This window comes from Hyla sarda, chromosome 6, assembly GCF_029499605.1.
Source record: "Hyla sarda isolate aHylSar1 chromosome 6, aHylSar1.hap1, whole genome shotgun sequence".
NCBI classification, from domain to species: domain Eukaryota; kingdom Metazoa; phylum Chordata; class Amphibia; order Anura; family Hylidae; genus Hyla; species Hyla sarda.
This window is the reverse complement of record NC_079194.1, coordinates 126721228-126745987: the sequence shown is the minus strand read 5'-3', so window position 1 is coordinate 126745987 and position 24760 is coordinate 126721228. Positions and strand designations below refer to the sequence as shown.

Sequence of the window (24760 nt, the reverse complement as noted above, 5' to 3'; positions counted from 1 at the left end):
GGATATTGTGGATTACTTATATCTCTTGCCTTCATTTCATTTATTTATTTTTGTATTTACTTTACCTTTTTCTTCCATAGATGGTGTTGTTCCCTATGTTGTTTACTCACTATGTTGGGCGCTCCGCTGCAAGCCGCGCCCTGTGGACTGTGATTGGTTGTTTTCCGTTCAGAGACGTCTGCTTGGCAACGCGTCCGTGGATACTCCTGTCACTGCTATGCCGGTGCGTGCTGCGAGTGGAGCGCCTTACAATAGACCGATGCCATTGTTTATGTTTATTTTTCAGCCACATGGCTATGTTGTTTACCTCGTCAGAGCTCCCGCATGTGTTTGTCACATTGCCGATTCCACCCATGTTATATCACTTAGTACTGTTTATATTGATGTTATATTATTATCATAATCGAACGCACACCTGTATGTTTTAGACAATAATTATTTTCTGCTGTTTCTACATGTAAATTAAGTTTTTTGTAAGTGGACTGGATGTGACATCACATTCAGCCCACCCCTTCCTGACCTGTACCTCCTTCACCTTGCCATTATATAAAGGGTGCTTGTTGTAGCAGCACCTAGATCATCTGAGGAAGGGGAATTTACCCCGAAACGCGTCATGATCCTTTTGTTGTTTTGTGTTCAATAAAATTGCTGGATTAAGAACACTTACCTGCATCCTGTGTATACCTGGATAGAGCAGCGCCTGGATCCATTGGTCTTTTTTCTCACAAGTATTCTAGCTGAAGACTGTTCAGAGTGCCCAATCTAACATTATTGGGTATGGGTCACGCCACAAGTCAGCGTTTGGAAGTAAACGTTCCGAATGCTGTTTTCACGCTGCAGGGTCGGCCACATCCATTGTGACATCATGGTCATGCCCCCTCAATGTAAGTCTATGGGAGGGAGTGTGACTGCCGTAATGCCCCCTCCCATTGACTTGCATTGAGGGGGTGTGGCCGACCCCCGCAGTGCGAAAACAGCGTTCGGAACATTTACTTCAGAATGCTGGCCAGTAGAGTACCCTTTTAACACCTATGATACAAGGCAGATTGTGCACTTAACAATAGTAGATGTGGAATTGCTGTACCAGGAATCGCAACTTGCAACAATGGCAAATCCAGCTGCAGCGACAAATATTGGTAACTTGTGAGTCCTACCCGTTCCGGCTAATGTTACGTGTACAAGCGGCCTAGTGAGTGTCAGGTATTTATGTATTAAGCAGCTGGGTTTTTCTGGCCATGCTCATAGTTATATTGGTTATAATGGAAGGAAAATAAAGCCATTACTATGACTACTAGAACGCTTGCTTACATATGAAAGACACAGCATAAAAGTCAATAAATGTATATTACAATAACGATGGATTCAATATTTGCTGACTACAAAGCATGAGGAATTAATAAGCACACACACACACATATATATATATATATATATATATATATATAACAAAATATATTGTCCAGGGTTCGTGAGTAACATCTTGTGTATTTTCCCAGAAAGGATTGGTAAAAATAAACATGTAAATAGCTGTAGATGTGGGTTCTGGGCACCATAGGTTTATGCTTCCAAAAACAAATTAGATTCATTAAGGAAAAAAATAAATAGATGGTCTGTTCTGCTCTCCAAATGTTTAACACCACAAGGTTTAGCACTGCATACATGGGACTCCATCTTACCTTGCCCAGTTGCATATCAGAAATGGAACAGGCATCAATAAAAGCTTGGGCGATGACTGACAGACAAGCGTCCATGTGGTCTGACTTTTCCATGTCAAATACAAACTCTGGATTTTTCAGGATGTTTACCCAGAAGCGCAGGGGAAGGCTGGGAGGGTAAAGAAGAATAATGTGAGTTAAAAACACATTACAAACCTAGCAATTGTCACCTCTTGTTTACATACAGAAGATCGTGTAAGATGTACTGATCGTGTCCTGCTTACACAGATGCAGGGCTTGTTACAGTGTATTACGGTTCTCTATTTCAATAAGTTGTGTGTCTGTCTCAGCTGGACATGATCGGGACAGGTTGTTACTGTTACTGTAAATGTTTCCATTCACTGGCAGCAAGCAAAGTTTTTTCTGTAACAATTTACCTGTTAGTCTTCCATATGTGCAAGGTGTCTGGGTCAGAGATCCCCCTCTTCTCTGCCTGTTCCTCAAGAAAGTCAAAGAAGTATTTAATGGCCAAGGGCGGCCGGTCATCGCGGATGCTGAGGATGGCTCGGAAAAGGTCATCCAGAAATTTCTGCAATGTTCCCTAAAAATCAAAAGTAATATAGATGACCCCAGAGAACTGAACCACCAATGAATGTAATCCTATTTAAAGCATGTCAGGAATCCCCAATATAAAGAATGCCAATGGGTATCCCTACAATGTATGCTACACTGCACCTTTCTCATCACAGCCATCTTTAATAGTAGTGTGGAGGTGTTCACCCTCCTGACTCTTTATTCATGCTGTGTCATTCTCCACTGCTGACAGAAGTGTTGGTGCTAATGACAGGAACAGATTTTCGTACCTTTGTAGAGAGGAGGCGGGTGAGATAGATTTCGGGTAGAACCTTCTTCCTATGACTCTGTCGGTGAGATTTCTTATTTTCCAGGAGGTCATCAGTCGGAAGGACCTGGAATATATTTGTCATGGTCAATATAACTGTAAACATGAAACTTTACTTATTAAAGGGGTTCTCCGCTGCCCTGCCTTCCTCCGGAGCTCCACTCGCAGCGTCCGGAAGTTTATTACGCGCCCCCTTCCCATAGACTTTCGTTGAGGGGGCGGGCATGACGTCACAAGGGGGCGGCCTCGAACACGGAAGTCCGCACACAGCGTTCGGAGTAATAAACTTCCAGACGCTGCGAGCGGAGCTCCGGAAGGCAGAGCATCGGAGAACCCCTTTAAATAGGTTCTCTACTTAAATGTATTATTGGAAAACTCTAATAAGAAAAAAACATGATTTGGGCACTTACAAGCCTTTTGTCTATCATCTACCCTCAGTTTGGCATCTGCCATGAGCTTTAGACCCGCATAATCTGACAGACTGGTTGCTTAGAAGAAAGTATGTGGTTGCTAGATATACACTGCCTGTCTAAGGATGGGGCTTATTAAAATGTTTCCAAAATTGGTTATTTATGGGAGCTTTTGTGAACGTTCCAGTGAAAGGGGTTTGAACATATACACATCAAGCTGACCTGTCATAGAGATGTTATATAGGCAATGTGCCCACCATGCAGTATATGTGTTACTTCTGTTACTATCTGTAAATATGAACATTCTGTGTGACCACAACAATAATTCAGCAATAAGAATGAGGGGGGCATCGTTGTGACCTGGAATTCTTCCTTTGACCCTGAATTCCTGTGCCCCTTTCTGGAGCTGACATGGTGTAGGCTGCTTCCAATTAAAAAGCCTTGTATACTATCTGGAAGATTATCTGGTATCCTGCCGTCTGCTTTACTTTTCTTTCTATAAATATACATGTCGCTGCTACCTTCTTTATTGTGGCCGCTTCATATTTCCTCCCTTATAAACTCCTTTCAGGAATCTCGCCCCCCTACACACAGCAGGATGCAGCTCTTGGTATAGGTAGACTCAAGTCTTGCAGAAGTTGCTATCTTAATTGCTGCAAATGCTGTAGTTCAGCTATGTCAATCAGCCGCCTTCTGCAGTGCATTGTGGGAGTTGTATTGCTCTTTTTGTCTTTTTTGTACCTCTGATTATTTACACAGTACTGTAAATACATTGCATTTAGTGCTTATTACACAGGGTATTTCTCAGCAAAATAGCCCACGTGCCACCATAATCAGCTGGCAAACAAGCAAAAATGCTCATTACTCAACTAATCTCTTAAAAGTTATGGTTAGACTATGTTCACACACACAGTAAAATTGGCCATTTTTTAATTGTTAAATGCTGGCAAAACTGCATTTTACAATAAACATTTGGGTAAACATCTGCAGATTTTCCATTATTTCAATCAGACATAAGACAGTGTCCACACACATTAGCGCAGATTTGCCAATCTACCTGTAACCACAACTGTCTTGCCCACAGCAACCAATCACAACTCAGCTTTCATTTTACCAGAGCTGGTTTGGACATTAACTCTGAGTTGTAATTGGATGTTTTGGGCAAACCAGACAGTTTAAACGAAATGAAAAACTGCCACAAAAAGGATGTGTGAAAACAACCATCCTAACATTGAGTTTTTTATGCAGCTTTGGATGTGACTAGACTTGATTGCACAACAGCAGACCATGTCTAGTACAGACAATGAAACAACCCAACTTAAAGGGGAACACTGGTACTCTTCTGTACTTGTGTATCTCCGGCTCTTCCATAGACAGTGCATGGGGGTGACCACTGCTGCTCCATGCATGAGGATAGCCTGTGGCATGAGGATAGCCTGTGTTCCGAACAAATATCTTCAGAACACTGTGGAGCGTCAGGCAGGAGATTGCGGGTGGGATCAGAGGTTGAACCCCCCGCGATCAGACACTTATCCCCTATCCTGTGGATTGAGTATAAGAAGAAAAGTACCCTTACATGCCATAAATTACTTACCAAATGAAAATACTTGTCTGTGTCTAAGTCTTTCACTGCAATAAAGAAGAAGACAATAAACATACATGTAAAATCACTTCCATTATTGCAGATATTACAGTGTCACATATTTCATGCACATATTTTGAACCTGCAAATTTCAATGTAAACTAAATGACTGAATACAGCATCAAATCCTCAGGTTCAAAATCTGTGCATCAAATATGCGCAGGATACTGTACACGTGAATTCCCTATAAGAGCTTGTTTACATGGACGGATCCACAGCATATTTTACTCTGCAGACCTGCTGGAGATGGACCCTACAATGTGCCTCCAGATGTGCCTGCTCGGAGCGGCAACACTGCGGTGTGCGAGTCGCCGTGCACATGCACAGTATACAGTACTCACACACATCGCGGCTGCTCTCGGCCTAGCTCAGGGAGTAGGGGAGCAGCCACGATATGTGCGAGTACACCGTGCATGCTTGTGACGAATCACACATCGCCGTGTGTCTGCTCGTAGCAGCGGATTGCCGCTATAAGCAGGCACATCTGGAGGCACACTGTAGGGTCCGTAGTCGGCGGATCCGGAGTGTAAAATGTGAATGAGCCCTAAAAATGTAAATGACTATGATAACTGATTGCCCTTGAAATGGGTTAAAGCCCCCTAGGTACAATTAGAGACAGGTTATTAACAATACATCAATAAGCACTTAAAGGTGTACTCCGGCAGGAAACACATTTTTTCTAATCAACTGGTGCCAGAAAGTTATACAGATTTGTAAATTACTTCTACATAAAAACTTATCAGCTGCTGTATACTACAGAGGAAGTTGAGTTTTTCTTTTCAGTCTGACCACAGTGCTCTCTGCTGACACCTCTGTTCATGTCAGGAACTGTGCAGAGCAGGATAGGTTTGCTATGGGGATTTGCTCCTACTCTGGACAGTTCCTGACATGGACAGAGGTGTCAGCAGAGAGCACTGTGGTCTGGCAGAAAAAAATTATACAAGTTTCTCTGTAGTATAGAGCAGCTGATAAGTACTAGAAGGATTAAGATTTTTAATAGAAGTAATTTAAAGCTGCAGATGTTAAGCTGTGTTCAGTCATTTAGTTTACAATGAAATCTGCAACGTAAAACCTGAGCATCAAATATGTACAGGATACTGTACATGTAAATATACCATAAGATTCCCAAACTAGGTTGGGAGAACCTGTCTCAGATAGCATTTTAGGAGAGAGAGAGAAAAAAATACATCAAGATTTAGTTTTTTTGGATTAGAGCCAGATACTGAAACATGTTTCTTTTTTCAAATCTTTTTCTATTTCCTGATATTATCCTATTATCCTTTATTAGTTTCATTTAGTTTCATTAATTTTTTTGTACATTATTATGGGAGCTGTCATCTTGCCTGAGCTGTTTTTAACAGCATTTAGAGATATGCTTTACAGCAGGAGCCATTGACATAGGCAAAAATAGACAGGAGCCGTCCCATTCAGAAATGAATCCAGCAGCGCCCCCCAGAACATTTCAGATCACCGGCTTAAGGATGCAGTAGGGATGGAAAAAATTGTAGTTAATATTTATATTTAAATATGTAGCCAACAATATTAAAAATGTATAAAGGGGCCATTTAATTGTAAAAATAATATATATTTTTTTATAATTAATTTTGTGAAACTTTTAATCAGTAATGTATTTTAATTATGTGTTTAATAAAATGTGTGTTTTTACTTTTTTTTAACATTATTTAGGCACTACTACTACTCCCAGCATGGAACAGACTGTTCCATGCTGTAAGTAGTAGTGCCTGTACTAACAGATCACCCCGGGTGTCACTTCTGACACCTGTTGTGATCATCCTTTATATTGTAGAGATGTGGAGCGGCGGGCGGACCAGTGATGTGAATAGAAATTCCCATCACTGATTCATATTTGCCGCTGATTGGCCGGATGGTGGCAGCCAATCACCGATCTGAGCGGCATATATGAATCAGTGATGTGAATTTCTATTCACATCACTGGCCGGCCGAATAGTGCAGAGATGCGGAGAGCAGAAGAAAGACACTCCGTGTCTCAGAAGGATGATCGCAGTGGGTGTCAGGAGTAACAGGCTGTGATCTGTCCTTAACTGAAGGTTCTACTGTTCCCAACATGGAGCACACTCTGCTCCATACTGGGAGCTGTAGTACCTGCATTAATAGACAGGTCGCAGCGGGTGTCACTTCTGACACCCTTTGCGATCCTCTTGTATAAGCTATAGAAGCAGGCGGCACGGCTGCATTCTCTGCTCCCCTGCCTGTACTGTATCCTTCTGTGATGTGAAGTTATCTTCACATCACAGATTTGTATATGCCACTAAGATCGGTGATACCATCTGGCCAATCACCGCTCTGAGCTGCAAATATGAATCTGTGATGTGAAGAGAACTTCAACTCACAGAAAAGTATAGTCCCAGGCAGGGGAACGGAGAAGTGCGGCCGTGCCGCCCGTTTCTATAAATTGTACAGGAGGATCGCAACGGGAGTCAGAAGTGACACCCGGGGCGATCTGTCTATTAGTACAGGTACTACTACTACTACAGACTGTTCCATGCTGGGAGTAGTAGTAGTACCTAAAAAAATAATTAAAAATTAAGAAAAAAAAAGTTTAAAAAAAGTAAAAAACACAGACACACTTTATTAAACACATAATTAAAATACATTACTAATAAAAATTTTCACAAAATGTATTATAAAAAATATATTATTTTTACAATTAAATGGCCCCTTTTAAATATTGTCGGCTACATTTTTAGGCCCCTGCCCGCTTACATAAATTGGTCCCTGTTTAAAAATTAACAAAATTTTGTTCTAAAAAAACTATACATTTCGTTAAATACAATTTTTACCATCCCTAATGTATCTTTTTTTATTTTTTTTAATGGTACCCTACAAAATGTAATAAAAAAGGTATCTCCATCCATTTTTTGGATAGCTTAAGTCCAAAAAAGAATAAAGATCGCCTGCAAAAACGCCAAGTTAAAACCCGCATGCCATTTTTCTTGGCTTTTTTTTCACTCCTATAGACTGCTATGGGAGAAAAACGCTACGATTTCAGTGAAAAAATGCCATGGTCTCAACATGCAGCGATTTTGAAAAACTGGCAAGGAGCAGGCAAACGCCAAAGAGGAGTTAAAAAACTATAAAAGGATTAAAAGAACGCCAAGTGGAAAAGGCATTTTGTGTTTTTCAATTGACTTGCAGCAAACATAAGTCGAAACTTAGCCTAAAGGAAACTATCTCTGTTTATCAGCTTCAAGGTGTACAAGCTGTATAAAGGGAGGGGTCTTTGTCCCTTGATCATGTTCATTCTTTAAAGGGGTATTCCGGCATTAGACATCTTATCCCCTATTCAAAGGATAGGAGATAAAATGTCTGGGGGCCGCCACGCTCCCTCCCACAGACATGACTCTCAGGAACAGCGCCAAGCACAGAATGCCGGATGCTGCAAGGAGATAGCGGGAGACCCCCCGCATTCAGACATCTTATCCCCTATCCAAAGATGTCTAACGCCGAAATACCCCTTTAAGTGGAGTCCAGAATCCGGAAATTCCACAGTGTGCACAGAGCAGCAAAATCCTATTGAAAACAATTGGAACTGCTGCAAGCTGAATTCTGCTTAGAATTTCTGTAGTGTGCATGGGCCCTTTAGGCGCAGGATATCATCTTCATACAGCTTCAAATCTATGAAGTGAAAACTTAAATGCTTAATTGATTGATCACCAATTAACCTAGCTCTGTTTGCTTGCTCATATGTATATATATATATATATATATATATATATATATATATATTTCGTGAACACTAGGCGCACTTCATAGCTATCAAGCTCGCGGCGTCCCTCATCCCCATGCTGTAGTCTGCCGGTTGTCAGCAATAAAGAGTCACCGTTCCTTCATCTCCAGTGAGTGCCATCATCATTCTTTTAGCTCGTATTCTTTATTTCTCTTGTTGTGCGCTTTTAGGGGGTGTGGTTAGCAAAGGCCCTGGAATTTATAACTTTTTTCCCCCCGCATACATGTGCTCTAGTAACCAGCTAGCTTTTTACCCCTTTTTTTTCAACATCCAGGGCTTCCTGTCATTTGCACAAATTTATGATATGATGTGCGCAACTAGAAAATCCAAACACTTGCACAGAAAGTTTTGCATCCCACAAAAATCTGCCTTTTACAAATGAATTTCCACTGGTACAACATCTCACCTCGGCCAAGGGTGTTATCCCGCTGATCCTTTAGACTCATCGCCAGCGATGCCCCATCACAGACCTGGCACATTTAAAATAAGTATAAAAAAGTTTATAATTATGATAATTATTATTAAAACACCATAGAAGTTTTCTATTAGTTCTGTAGTACCACTGGGCCACTACCAAAGGAATGGTTAGAAGTGTCATGTGCCTTTGTTTGTGACAATATTTTATAGTTTATGATGTTACGTTATGTTTTTAGTATGTTATATACAGGCAATGCCATAGCTGAGAAAGGGAATCCCAATTAGCAGAATTGTAGGTACCTTTTGGAAGGGAGGTTAAGGCCTAACTCAGCTCTTTCTTAAAGAAGAAGTTAGTTAAAATGGTTAGGAGCGAAGTGCAGTAGAGTGGAGATTGGGATGCTGGAGGGCACCTGGCTAGCCATACAGATAGAAGTTTGTGAGGAGATGTAAGACAAGAACCTATCTGTCCTGGACAAGGTCACAGGCCTAAGGCTTGATGTAGCACCTTGGTAGCTTAAGTGTTGTACATTTTGAGCATCAGCACCCAAGTGCTGCAAATTTTTGTGACTCTGCACCCTGCAGCTGGGAATTGCAGTACCTTATTCTAACCATGCACATCTAATTTTATGCCTCAATCACCTATATCTGTTATACAAATCCCTCTTTTCATTAGCTCACAGTGTTAGAAATCCTCTCAGGGGAAGGGAGCATGTCCCTCACTTGTGGTGGTGGGAGGTGATTGGTGTGTCTGCTCATGCAACTTTGTCCATGACTCATCTCTTGACTCATGGACAAGCCTGATGCTGCAGGTCTGGTTAGTGTCCCAGTAGGTATGGGGACCCCTAGTGGTGGGATTTTCAGGAGCCATTTTCTTTATTAAATATTCTAAAAAGTTTACAAAAGGTTTTCTTTATTAAATATTCAAAATAAATTACAAAAGGTTTTTAATTTTAATTGGTAACAAAACAACATATAAAGTTTTTGGATCTGACAGTGCCCATTTAAGGCTCACTGGAGACTTCCATCATGTGTGCAACTCCCTTGTCACTGCCAGCCATGCAGTATTGTGATCTGCAGACACATTTGCCAAGTCCCATGAAGTCTTTAGGACTTCCTGCTAAACTGTCTCAAGATTCTTTTAGCCACAGTGCAAGTCACGGAATCAGAAGCGGCTACGAAATGTCAGCACATATCCTGCTGCTGGGACCACACTTAGAGGTAAGCTTTTAATCAAACCTATGTGAGTTTCTTGGGGGGCACTGATGCACATGTATTTGATACAGGAGAGTCAAATAAAAAAAGAGTCACTGAGGGGCAGAGAGCGAGTATGCAAGGAATCAAAATATCTTAGTGCTATATAACTATGTTACTTAGATTAAATGATCAAAATGGATGCTTTATTTATCTTTTTTTCAGTGGACAAAGTGGCATGCAAAAAAAGGTACCTTATAGTGCGACAATGTGTTCAGTTTCTTCCTTCCGTCCTCCATGATGGATGAGTCATCAAGGTCTCGAAGGATGTAGCCCCTTGAACTGAATGCAAACCATTCTATGGGAAGGAGGACAAATAAAGATTAAAGGAATACGGTCATCCTGTATACCCACACTAAACCCGATACACTGGGTTACAGTGTGGGTGAACAGGAGCTGTGTCCCTCCGAAGATCCTCTTCTATCCCCATTTCGCACTGGAGGCGACCCCCTGGGTGATTTGAATATTCATTGGCGCTGGTCACGTGAGCGATTAGTAGGTGCAAGCTCTCACGTGACCAGTGTCAATGAATATTCAAATTCACCCAGCGGGCCCGCCTCTTGTGCGCAATTCAGCAGGGATAGAAGAGGATCTTCAAAGAGACACCGCTCCGGACCACAAGTATGTATTTAACTCATTGACCCCCTCATCTGTCTCCTGTTCACCCACACTGTAACCCAGTGTATTGGGTTTAGTGTAAGTAAACAGGATGACCATTTTCCTTTAAAAGGAAGACATAAGTTTCAGTATAGTCATATGTAAACTTTTTATGGACAGCATGATATAGACTGGCCATGCACATTAATATAATAGTTCCTTTCATAGCTGTGGTTATAACCAAATTGTAAAAGTCATGCCCATTTTACTCTACAAGAAGATGTCTTTAAAACAAGTGTGCATGACAAATCATATAATGCATTTGTATGAAAAACTATAGTGTGTGTTTATCCCCAAACCCCAGTATGCCTGTATACAAAATAAATAACATTCATGTGCGTGTTACCTTCATATGATATGGTCTCTAAAATCCAACTGTTTGCTCTGTGTATCATCATACCAAAGTATGTTCTAAACTGTATCTATGTATGTGTTACGTGGAGAAATATATTGGGGGACATTTATCATTGTTGCTTTGGTAAGCGGGTTCCGAAGTCCTTTTTTTTTGCTTTGGTTTGCTTATATGTGACATAATTATTATACTATCACAGGGGGGTGATAAATTTGGCTCACATAAGCAAATAACAATAAATTACTTTAGAATGCCATTTAGTAGTGTTTTGTTTCTTCTCATTTCAGACCTGTATATGCAGAGGAATTCTTTGGCTTCAGTGAATTAAGTAGATTACTTTTTTTTATATTAATAAAATGCTTAACCAGGGCTTTTGGGGGGAGTGTTTTTTTGGAATTAAAGTTTTTTAAACGTGTTGTGTTTTTTTTGTAAATGTATTTTACAGGCTTAGTAGTGGTAGCTATCTTATAGATGGAGTCCATTACAAAGATGGGGCTTAGTGTTAGCCCCCAAAACAGCTAGCGCTATTCTCCCAGTTATTACCCCGGTACCCACCGTCACAGGGGTACTGGGAAGAGCCGGTACCAACAGGCCCAGAGCATCAAAAATGTTGCTGCTGGACCTAGGTGGTAACAGTCTGGCGTTATTTAGGCTAGGGAGGGCCAATAACTGCAATCCGAAATAAAGTCAGCATTGGAAGATAAACTGTGAGTGCCCCTTCCTTTCTTTCTATGTGAATATTGCCCTTACTTCATTTCCATGGAGCACCACAGGGCTCTTTCAGGACATACATTCATACCATCACGCTGATTACTTGCATGCTGTGTACTGCTGGAGTCTGACTCTCAAGCCACCTGTGCCGGCGGCTTTCTCTCTTTTGCATTCGTTAGTGTATCTCTACTTCATTGACATACAATGCCTCCTTTGGGAAACCTCCTTATTTACCTAGGTCCACATCTTCCACTTGTGGCCACTGTGAGTATGGCAGGTTCTTGCAGAAAGCTTCCAGTATTTTCTCCTTACACTGACTGACTGTATCTGTGTCCAGCACACGTACAGTCAATGAGTCCATGCCACAGCCCTGGAAGGAGACGTTGATATTCTGGGAAGAGAAGTGATGAAAGGGGATTAGTCGCTGACCAATAAGACTGGATGGAAGTGTCACTCTTATAGTACAATGTGGAGGCACTTGAACATGGATTTGGAGGGAGATATGCTAATGGTCGGTAATTGAGAGGGAAACATAAGGAAGTCCTTAATGTGTCACTGTCAGCGCATGGCTCTGCTCTCCCCACTTAATGATTGGTGGGGGTTTAAACACCCAGACAACGACTGACCAATTTTTTTTTATATTTCTGTGACATGTCAAAAGTTGTGTTATATGACAGTTACACTTTAAGAGGTGGGTCCCGGCAACTCCTCTCCACTCGGCCAGCTGTGTGATGTGTCTCTCTATAGTGATGTATAGGGAGAGATGCTTCACTCAACCCGCCCCGAGGACTACTTACCTGGGTCCCGGCAGCATTTTTAAACTATGATTACTCTAAAAGACCGGAGTATCAGAGTAATTCATAGTGTCCTGGCCTGACAGTGCCTGCGAACCACAGGAGAATAAAACTGATGAAAATTAATCTTTAATAGTTTTCATAATGAATGGAGATGTATCAAAACCTGTGCAGAGGAAAAGTTGCTGAGTTGCCCATAGCAACCAATCAGATCGCTTCTTTTATTTAAAAAAAAAAAGCCTCAGAAAAATGAAAGAAGTGATCTGATTGGTTGCTATGGGCAACTCAGCAACTTTTCCTCTGCACAGGTTTTCATAAATCTCCCCCGATGAGTTTTGAAGGTGGGGAAGAGGTGAAAAGTAGTGTGTATTACAGAGGTTCTTATATTCACCTGTAATATTTATATATGCCCACCCTTTCAACCACACACTCTGGAGTATAATAGAATAGAGTTACATACAGGGTCAGTACTGGGTAGCTCAAATAATACATGCATACAGTGTGTGTGTGTATATATATATATATATATATATATATATATATATACACAGATGATACCGGAAGAAGCAGCACAACTAAAGGTTGCTCGGGTGCCGGGTGCAAGCTGGTATAAGCTCTGGTCCGGAGACTTGAAGTAGATATCCAAAAATAAGTAACTCCAGCAGCACACCAATGTAGTGAAAAACAGTTGTGAAGTTTATTCACCCAAAGTCTTGCGACGTTTCGGCCGTCCAATTACAGCCTTTCTCAAGCATGCTTGAGAAAGGCTGTAATTGGACGGCCGAAACGTCGCAAGACTTTGGGTGAATACATTTCACAACTGTTTTTCACTACATTGGTGTCCTGCTGGAGTTACTTATTTTTGTGTATATATATATATATATATATTTTTTATTTTTTTTATTTATTTATTTATTTTTTTTTTTTTACTTGGCTAACACATTGCAGTTCTTGTCATGTATGTCTTGCAAGTCTCATTTATTTACTTGCTATTATGAAACATTCTTGTGTAATCACATCCCAATGGGATAACTCAATTGTTATATAACCTGAATGTCTGGAATCTGATAGTGTAAAGTCTCTAACAGACGTGATATCACAAGAGGTCATCGGAGGGGAGCTGGTTGAAAGGACGTCACCCATTACTGGATATAATATAATATACAACTTGAATCCAGGCATTCTTTTGTCACCAAGACAATGGGCCTCATTTACTAAGTGTGGAATGTAGTTTTCTTTGTGGGTTTTTCTTTCCGACAGGTATTTCTCCATGATATTTGCTAATGTATCTTTTATTTGGTGATTTTCCCTATACACTTTGCTCTTTTTCCAGAGCTCAAATCTACCACATTTTATGTGGAAACATTAGTAAATTTGTAGGTTTCTTTAGAAAATGTAGTTTTTTTGGAGACACCTCCCTTTTCCTGATGGTCACGCCCCTTTGTAGGGCTTTCAGAGTAAAGTGGAGAGTTAGTAGGGATTTGGGGATTTTTTGTCACAAATTCCGGCGTATGACACATGTGACACCAAAAACCCTACAAAATCTACTCGGAAAAGCCTTAATAAATGAGGCCCAATGTATCACACTGGCATGCTGGGAATCAATAGTTACAAGACAAGAAGAAAATACGTCCTTATTTACAAAGGATGAAACCTGACAGATCTAATATTTCTTAAAGGGGTACTCCACTGGAAAACATTTTTTTTTTTAATCAACTGGTGCCAGAAAGTTAAACAGATTTGTAAATTACGTCTACAAAAAAAATCTTAATACTTCCAGTACTTATCAGCTGCTGTATGATGCACAGGAAGTTCTTTTTGAATTTCCTTTCTGTCTGACAACAGTGCTCTCTGCTGACACCTCTGCCCATTTTAGGAACTGTTCAGAGAAGGAGCAAATCCCCATAGAAAATCTATTCTGCTCTGGACAGTTCCTGACATAGACAGAGGTGTCAGCAGAAAGCACTGTGGACAGACAGAAAGGAATTTAAAAAAGAAAATAACTTCCTGTGGATCATACAGCAGCTGATAAGTACAGGAAGGATTAAGATTTTTTAATAGAAGTAATTTACAAATCTGTTTAACTTTCTGGCACCAGTTGATTTAAAATTTTTTTTTTCCATTGGAGTACCCCTTTAATGCTGTGGGTTTGCTACAATTGTACCCAGCATAGACAATTTTCTGTGAGCTAAACAGGCTAGACTGATACAATCGTTTTTATTTACTAAGAGTGTAGGGTTGTATTTGTTGTAGGTTTAATAATCCATGTATTTATTTCCTCATTTATATACTATTCTTTGCGTTTGTGTGGGTTTTTTGCCACAATTTTGGCGCACATTGGATTTTTCAGCACACGTTGGAAAAATAATAATTCTAAATTGCCTTTCAAATGAGTATTTGTACACACCTTATAATTAGGGAATCTATTACCAAGCAAAATCAATTCAGTAGTGAAGAGATTGGGTATCGTGGTTTTGTAAGGTTATTTTGGTCACAAATTTTCCCCAGAGAATTCTCTATTTTTTAGTCGGAAACCTTAATAAACATTTAGGGTTCTTATGCAAATTAGTTTCCACACGCATTTTGTTTTTTATTTTGGTTGGTTTTGTGGGTTTTTCCAGCGCATTATATCACATGCTGGTGCATGATGGCGCAACCCATGTCGCAAACAGCACGTGCAAGAAAACCTCCTTAGTAAATGAGGGCCAATGTATCTGTGAAGGTAAAATGTATCACAGAGGACTGTCTAGACTGGATATGATTGTAAGAAACTTTAAGATATGATAGTATTATTATATTCGTATACTGTACATCACTAATGGTAAGCAGAAATATTGAAAATAAACTTTTCATTATACAATAACCTTGTGAACCTCTCCTATATCTAGTTATTCTTCTTTTACTCTCCTGAGTTGACACTTTTCCTGGACCTTCTATACTCTCCATGGAAAGTCTACTTAGGAAATGAACAAGCGTCCCTTCTGTCTGTACCTCTCTCCATGTGAGGCAGAAGCCATAAATCACAGCTCTCCTGGGGAACAAGCTCCTCCAGGACTGTGCGGATGAGGCCATGGGTTAAATCTTTCCTCTGTCTGGGATATTTCAGGGAATGTTAGGAGAGACCATCAAATAACAATGGATTAGTTCCGTCATATATCAAAGGAAACCTTCAAACCTTTCTGAAATAACAGGCAATATTTTTTAGCTCATTTTTCATTATGTCAATTTGTGTTTACTCAACAATTCCCACCCACTTTGATGACATCACTTCACTTCTTTTACAGTATTTCTTATACAGTTGCACTGGAAAAGCAAGTTTTGTCATAGTATGGAAAAAAATCTACTTTATTCTACGGAGGCTTACATGAGATTTGGACAGCCCAGCTAAGGATGGTCCCATGCACTTTACCAATGTCAGGTGAACATTCACAAGTGTTCCCTCTCCATATTCCCCACAACATTAAAGGGGTACTCCGGCGCTAAGACAGCTGTCACGCCCCCTCCCATAGGCTTGCATTGAGGGGGCGGATGGTGACATCACACGGGGCGGGGCCGTGACGTCACAATGCTCCGGCCCCCGTGATCGCCAGTAATCAGACCCAGAGTGAACATGCTCTGGGGACTGATTATAATGGGGTGCTGTGTGCAAGATCACAGGGGTCCCCAGCGGCGGGACCCCCACGATTAGGCATCTTATCCCCTATCCTTTGGATAGGGGATAAGATGTCTTAGCGCTGGAGTACCCCTTTAACTAGATGGAAAGCAAGGAGCGCCAGACCAAGGCTTTCCTATAGGGGCCCCATTTTTTTTTTCTACTAAGGTGGTCCCTTCTCATCCATGTATAATCCATAATTAAAATGTATTTTCCTTTCCATGTAATAAAGGAAGTGTTCCCACAACGATATATATATATATATATATATATATATATATATATCTCTGTGCTGCTTCTCCTGTTTTATGATGCATGAAGATCAGTCTGCATTTTAACATGACAAGTATCCATTAACCACATCTAAATGACACAGGTCTGCCATATCCTAGCCCATCCTGGGGGTGGCGCAACTTACCATGGGTTTAGCTTCAATATTCTCTCTCAAAAGCCATTCCTCATTCAGTGTGTATCTCGCCTTCCCTGTGATGGCATCGATGGATCCCTTGTTGATTTGCTGTTTTATAGCACACAGCAGTAAGAAAAATGGCTCTCCTACCGTCTCCTGTGAAAAGATAAGCTTATTAATCCTACAGAACACATGGTGTGCTTTATTCTGCACTGCTACATTAGCGGTAGATGCATAAGCAAGCAGATTTGTCATTTAAGAGCTTATGGGGTATGGTACAGCAGTAAAAATGGTTGTTACCCAACTTTCCAGGAACAGATGAGCCGGCTAAATAAAAGTTTGGCCATATAGACGGAAGAGGAAGACTTAAAGAGGCACTCAGGTGGAAAACATTTTTTATAAATCAACTGGTGCCAGAAAGTAAAACATATTTGTAAATTACAATCGGAAAGGGTAGCGTGCACTCACCGCGGGTAAACTGCTGCAAGCCCGAGGTCCCGGATCACCACGGCATAGACGAGGACGGTAAGAGGCGCTCAGAGACTACACCGGCAGTTTCGGACGTAGGAACGTCCTTCTTCCAACGTCCGGAAGAAGGACGTTCCTACGTCCGAAACTGCCGGCGTAGCCTCTGAGCGCCTCTTACCGTCCTCGTCTATGCCGTGGTGATCCCGGACCTCGGGCTTGCAGCAGTTTACCCACAGTGAGTGCACGCCACCCTTTCACATTGTATTGTTTGATACTTTATCTATTGTGTGCACCCCGCAGGTGCTGCATATGTTATACATCGGGTCCGGACGCTGCCAGTGATTACCAGCGGTATCGTATATTTGCATGCTTAGCTGTACGGTGTGCTTTCTCCTCCTTAAGCGGTTTATTATATTTGTAAATTACTTCAATTTAAAAATCTTAATCCTTCTAGTACTTATCAACTGCTGTATACTACAGAGGACGTTCATTTATTTTTGAATTTATTTTCTGTCTGACCACAGTGCTCTCTGCTGACACCTCTGTCCATGTCAGGAACTGTCCAGAGCAGGAGAGGTTTGCTATGGGGATATTTTTCATGTAAGTGAGATGCTCCTAAATGTATGTTAGTGTTGGGATCAAATAATCAGGGGTCAAGTCCTGGGGGAAAAAAGTGTGGGCACCCTATCACTCAAGGGCTGGTCCTGCAGGAATCCTACTAATGGGAACGACGCTCCTGCTGTGGAAAAGTGCAGGACTTGAGCCCTCCATAAAAGTGCAGGACTTGAGCTCTACATAAAAGTGCAGGACTTGAGCTCTACATAAAAGTGCAGGACTTGAGCTCTACATAAAAGTACATAAAAGTGCAGGACTTGAGCTCTACATAAAAGTACATAAAAGTGCAGGACTTGAGCTCTACATAAAAGTACATAAAAGTGCAGGACTTGAGCTCTACATAAAAGTACATAAAAGTGCAGGACTTGAGCCCTACATAAAAGTGCAGGACTTGAGCCCTGCGTATAATGTCACCAGCAGTAAGACACATGTAACACCATTATATAATAGAACAATGTGCTGTAATAATATATCCCACGTTGCTAGCAGCTGTGAGGTAAATGGAGGTGATCCAGCAATGGCAGCACAGACGGCACGTGGAAGTGGTAATCCCACAGATCCTTCCCCAAAGTCTAAAAGGCCAATATTCTAAGACAGGATGTCTGGGTGAAGTGGAGAGAAATTTGTTGTTACTCGGTGTGATCCCCTCTACCGCCCCATCCTCCTCAGTGCCTGGGATCTCCATGTCACAGTGGTAATTACATTTGGATTTGTTTTCACAATCCAACTGCCTGGAACTAATCAATTCCAGGCCGCTCCCAGACGCCTCTCCTCACAGCTCATGCTTATTAGTGGGGGGCTTCACTATCATAACACAACCTGCCACTGGTCACCTCAGCGTCAGGAAGGCAGCAGCAAGGAATATATAAATATGGAACCTAGAAAATGCTACTGAAAAATGGTATTGTTTCAATTATTTGGACAAAGGATTTTTCCATCACTTCATGTTGTGATTATTCCTGTAGCATGGAAAGTGGACAAATTCTTTTAACAGCATTAACTTGTAGGAAGTTATATATTATTGTGACAATTCGGTCAGGCTTGTGTAGACCGTTGAAGACACGGCATCTATCGGGACATAAGCTCCAGCTTATATATAAAGGCAGGGTGGCTTGCAGTGATTTGATGGTGGGGTCATGTGATGATACCTCACTTTCCATACAAGTGTGATCTGCATATTTAACCCAAGAGACGGCATAGCAGAACCCTGCAAAAAACACAGTAAAGCCTCCACCATACAGACTGCACCATACAGACTGCACAGTATGGTCTCATACCCTCAGACAACTGTACATGCAGATGGACATCCAATTGGTCAGCATCTTCTCCACCACCGATTCTGTCCTACGCAGCATCAGTTTGGGATTTTTGGAAGCCGACGAGTCTATGAGGTCGACCAAGAGATCTTTCATAATGCTAGTGTAGTACTCCAACTTCCCATGCAGGGCTATGGTGAGAAGAGAGGCCAGGTTACACCTGAATAGGGTATAAATTATTGAGAAGAAAGGGTCAAATGAGCATGAATATGGGGTAAATAAAAAAATGGGTACCTTTTATTATGTACGTTATTTTTCAACCTTCTGCAGTTTTTTCTCTGGGTGGCATAGACTTTTGCAACAAAATACAACATATGTACATCCAATTAACAGCCTACTGCACTAACATAGGTCGCCCAGCCTCTTCCCTCCTTGACCTCTTGGCATCCATTTTGAGAAGAATGTCCTACTTCTATAAAGCTCACCCCTCCACAGTGAGCTATACCACTAACCTAAACCTCACTTCTCCATTATAGGCTATACCACTACCATAAGCTTCCACTCGATTTAAACCTTCAAACTTGACTGACCCAGGATTGTACCTAAAATAGGTTTGGTTTACTCAGATATGTCCCAAAGTGGTTGTTTTAATTTAGTAGGAGTTCCTGTGTAAATCTAAGCTAAGGCTTAAAAATGTCCTGAGTATAGGTTAACAAATCTTACGTGGTATCAGCTGTTTGATGTCTACAAGTTTCATTCCTCCTCAATAGACTATAACCCAACCTACTGGCATATACGGTAGTAAAAAAATGTTTTTCAATTAATTAAAAAATACCTGGTCATCACACCTCAACGACAGCAGCCTCAATGACAGTGAGTCATTGTGGAAATTGTATCGCCCCATGCCCAGGCAGTTCCCGGCAGGTGACTTCTTCAGGCATTTAGCCCTGCTTCCAGCAAGCAGGGTTAAATGCCTCAGGAATTCAAATATAACAGGGCAATCGGCTTTGCCCTGTAACTAAACTCCTATAGGCTGCAGCTGTGCGCTGCAGCCTATAGCAAGCCGTGCAGGACAACAGTGTCCCGGCTCAGGCGCGTGCAATGACGTCACTCATCGCTTGCACCTCCGTCCGGACCGAGGATGCGGTCCAGTACCAACAATGACCGCTGAGCCCCTTAGCCTGCCGGAACGCACATGGGGGCGGAGTACGGGTAGCAGGGGATCAGAGAGGAGGGGAGGTTTGGTAATAATGTGGTACATGAGAGGGGAGAGGGTTGGGCTGAAATATCATGACACGGGGGGCATCAGAGAAGGGGTATAATGACACAGGGCATCAGACGGGAGGGGGGAATATAATGGCACAGGGAACATCGGAGGGGGGTTATATAATGGCCCTACTTAATAAAGTGCACACCGCTTTACCCATGGGGGTATGTGCAGAGCATTGCACCCTTGTGCCTGTAGTACAGACACAAGGGTGCAATGCTCTGCACATACCCCCATGGGTAAAGCAGTGTGTATGTAGTACATGTACACTGCTATACACATGGTAGTATGTGCAGAGAATTGCATAGTGTTTGTAGTACTACAGATTCTGCACTACAGACATGGGTCGGGTGTAATGCTCTGCAGTAAATTTTTAATTTAAATAAACTGCTCCACCAATAAAAATTAGCTCCCCCCTTTTTTTTTTACATATCTGATACTGCCGCATGGCTAACTGAACTATTAAAATTCAATGTTAGTAAATCATTAACATTTTATTTTAATAGTTCAGACAGTTACCCATGCGGCAGTATCAAATTTACGCTGGTTTCTGTACAGGATCATTAATAATGACAGCAATGGGCGTAAACGTAGAAAAAAAAAAGACTCCAAAATTGCTGCTGTTTGGTCACATCACATGCTAGAAACTTTTAATATGACCATTGTACATAATTTTTCAAGTAGAATCAGCTGAACCCCTTTTTTTGGAATTCTGACTTTATTCCGATTAATCCATGAAATAATCGACAACTAATCGATTATTAAAATAATTGTTAGCTGCAGCCCTAGTCTGAACACTTAGACCCTGACCGATCAAAACTTTTGACGTGTCTTTATGACGTGTCAAAGGTTTTTTCTAATGACTGGGGAACTTTAAACCCCAGCACAATACTGTTTCATATAAATTAAAAACTAAGTGTCAAAAGCTATTAAAAAACATAAAGATTAAAAATTCATTGAAATGTAATTGATATGCAGGAAATCATCTATGTGAGATCTTGGAGGTAATTTTCACTTGCAGATTTTTTCCTTCTACAAAACACGTCCATCGAGTCCTCCGGCTAAAGTAATAAAATAACAATGTTTTTTTTTTATCTTCTGTTTGGAATACACAATGTAAAATGCAGCCAGTTACCTGTCTCGTACAGCAAAGTCCTTTTGTGCCTCAACCGCATGGATAAAAGTGACCAGGAAGTGACGGTTGCTGAGTAGAGTGGACAATGTCGCAATTCCTTCCTCCATGTTTGTGCGGCAATTCTCTGGAACCTGCCACAGTGATAGTGTGATTAAGTATTGCAAGAGATTTGTTGTGGAATTATACACACTATGATGTTTGGTAGACAATATACATTGTGTATCAGTTCCCCACTTTTTCAAGACCCCTGCTTTCTTTAAAGAGTACCTGTCACCATGTAAAGAATGCTGGTGTGTTCCCCTCTTTATTTGGTGTCCTCCACAGTTCTCCTTTTTCAATTTCTTTAAGTATTTATTTATATATCTTATTGTAAAGCTTGCTCACTGCTTGTGAGCTTTTTCAGCTGCAGGGGGGTGTTACCCGGCAGGCGCGACGTTAGCTGAAGCCTGCCGGGTAAGACTTCCGCTCTTTCCTGTGTGTGTTTTGGGGGGGGGGGGGGGGGGGGGAGAGAGAAAGAAAACTGACAGCGGGAACAGGTGAGGACAGAGCGGGTAGCAGAGGGAGCGGAGAGCAGTGACAGGGAGGAGGGGGGGGGGGGTTGTGCAGTAGCAGTGATCACACAGTGTTTATTGTAGCAGGCACAGCCGTGCATTGTAGCAGGCGGCCGTCCTGCCTGCCATTCACAGCACTTGCCGGAGGGGGGAGTGGGGGGGGGGGGGGAATGCTGGGGCAGCAATCGCACAGTGTTCATTGTAGCAGGTGGCCGTCCTGACTGCCATTCACAGCACTGTCTGATTGACAAGCAGGGAGCTGCGTTGTACAGTCCAGTGTCCCAGCTGCACTGAGAGTTCAGACTCATGCTGCCAGGCCGGCATGAGTCTGAACTCTCTGAGCCAGGACATGTAGGGAGACCCCTAGTGGTAGGTTTTTAAAAGTAAAAATATATATATATAAATTAAAATTTTTGTTAATCACATGTTACTAAAAAGTTGTTTCTAATACATTGTTTAACAAGATATAAAAAGTTTTTTTTGATGACAGGTACTCTTTAAGTGAAAGAAAACATTCAGGTTTCTATCCAGAAGCTGAAAACCCATTATGCCGAACTGAGGAGGAATAAGGCAGAATGGGACGATGTAGGCAAAATAGGGGGAGGGGTCCATATAATATAGAGCAGTGTAAGCATAAAGGAGGAAGTGACGATAAAGAAATTAAAATCCATTCACACACGTTTCGCCTGTTGTGTTACATAAAGTCATCATGATTACTTAATTTTCCAAATTCAAGTTAGAACAGCTGCAGAACCTTTAATGCCACAAACATGTGATCAGTCAGGAAGAACAGAACTAAGGAATAAGTAGTTAATGTCTGTGTTTTTTTATTAAGATCAATGTGTTTGTGTGTTGTGGAATTATATGCATGTGTATGTGCAGTATAGCTGTGTATGTGAGTGCAGCAGAGTCACGTGTATATATAATGTATGTGCAGCAGTGCTGTGTTTGTATTATATGTGTACAGAAGAGCTGGGTATATGTAGGTAAAAAAACACAACATAGAAACACAAAAGGAATAATGCAGGACAAACATAGAAGAACAATATTTCTCATAAGCGTCATACAGGGACATTTGTGTGTCCATATTACGGTTGCAAGTCCCGGTCTCACCACAAGTCTAAAAACCTGAATTGAAAGCAACATAGGGATGTATCATAGGGATCTATAATGCTGTTAGTTTGGCTGATTAGACCCGCCGTCAGGATGGGACATTAGCCTGTAATACAGACTCACAAATACCTTTGTATTAAACACATGTGAAACTGGCCTAAATTAGATAGCTAATTGTAATGACTTAAATACATGTCCCATTGCAGTTTGTATCAGTGATCAGAAGATATGACAATATCTGACGGCTGTCTGCCCCCTCCCATAGACTTGCATTGAGGGGACGGGGCATGACGTTATGAGGCGGGTGGGGCTATGACGTCATGAACTCCCGGCCCTGGCGTTCGGAACAGTTTGTTCCAAAAGCTGAGCAGCAGAGTACTCCTTTAAAGGGGCATACCATTGGCCAGTGTTCAAGCTACATTTGGAACATTTAGTTCGAAACGCTGTGCACGCGTTGCGGGGGTCGGCCAAGCCACCTCGTAATGTCAGGCCACGCCCCCTCAATGCAAGTCTCTGGGAGGGGGCTTGATGCAGCCGGAACACTGGCCTGTGGAGTATCCCTTTAACAGGAACTGACTTTTAACTCCCTCATCAATATAAGACCAGTACTGTTAGTGATATTGATGTCTCCATAGTGCAAGAAATATGGGGGGGGAGATGTATCGAAACCTGTGTAGAGGAAGAATTGTGCAATTGTCCATAGCAATCATTCAGATGGCTTCTTTCATTTTTCACAGTCCACTTTAAAAAAGAAGCAATCTGATTGGTTGTTATAGGCAACTGCACCACTCTTCCTCTACACAGGTTTTGATAAATCTCCCCCATGGTATATTTAATTCTGAAAAAATAACAGAACTCAGTTTATTGGTTCACTAGCATTTCAATTTGTCTGTCATATTTGTCACTACATCTTTCTAGTTTTTAGCTTAAAAGGGGCAGTTGGTCAAAAAACTTTGGGGCCCTCTGATATAAAAAGAGGTAGGTGGTTTAGTTTTTATTCCCCAGATGCTCCTTTCATTATGCTAATGTATGCCTCACTCATGCTGTATTATTATGACTATACCCATCCCCCTCCCCCCTCCATACCCATCTTGTTCCTGGGAATTGATGTTATTGCGTTTTCTTCTGTTCTTATGTATATTTTTTATCATATGTATGCTTGTAATCCATATCATGGCTATGTACTGTTGTTTTTGTTTCTGGTCTCGTCAATAAATATATCTTTTGACACTAAAAAGAGGTTGGATGAGGAGGTAACTTGGTTAATGTTAAAAGTGAACAGATACGGGCAGATAAAACATCATAGGCAGTGTTTGGCAAGGAACATAGGTAAGATAGGTACTGAACAGGGTCCATTGTGGTATAAGGAGGAAAGGCAAGATAGGTAGGATTTGAGGAACATAGGAATGGGGAGAGAACAGGTTGGAGAAAAATTGTAGGTAAAGGGAACATACTGTAGATTATAGGCAGGATAGGGAAAGGAACATAGGCTGGATGATGATGATGAGAGAACATATGTAAATTAGGAGAAATAACACAGGTAAGATGTGAGTGGGACATAGGCAAGATGGGGAGGAAGTGGAAGGATGTATGGGAAAGCTCCATGGATCCTATAGGCTAAAAATGTACCAGGTACCCCCCCCCCCCACACACACACACTTTTACGTGCCATTTATAGTACTGCTGTCCTCTTATGTAACAGAGGGACCTATAGACCTCCACAAAAGCATATCTG

At 41.5% G+C, this 24760-nt stretch overlaps 1 protein-coding gene across 2 annotated transcripts in view; it reads right to left on the bottom strand.

Annotated features, from left to right (window-relative positions):
• Positions 1-24760, bottom strand: part of PLXND1 (plexin D1) — a 151806-nt gene that overhangs the window by 7321 nt on the left and 119725 nt on the right. For both annotated transcript variants that reach the window (XM_056524952.1, XM_056524954.1), the window contains exons 24-33: positions 21362-21492; positions 18981-19179; positions 16630-16776; positions 12000-12156; positions 10240-10343; positions 8784-8847; positions 4561-4595; positions 2519-2623; positions 2093-2256; positions 1677-1824 (exon numbers count right to left, since the gene is read on the bottom strand). In XM_056524952.1, coding sequence (XP_056380927.1) covers positions 1677-1824; positions 2093-2256; positions 2519-2623; positions 4561-4595; positions 8784-8847; positions 10240-10343; positions 12000-12156; positions 16630-16776; positions 18981-19179; positions 21362-21492 — 1254 coding nt within the window. The remainder of the gene's footprint in view (positions 1-1676; positions 1825-2092; positions 2257-2518; positions 2624-4560; positions 4596-8783; positions 8848-10239; positions 10344-11999; positions 12157-16629; positions 16777-18980; positions 19180-21361; positions 21493-24760) is intronic.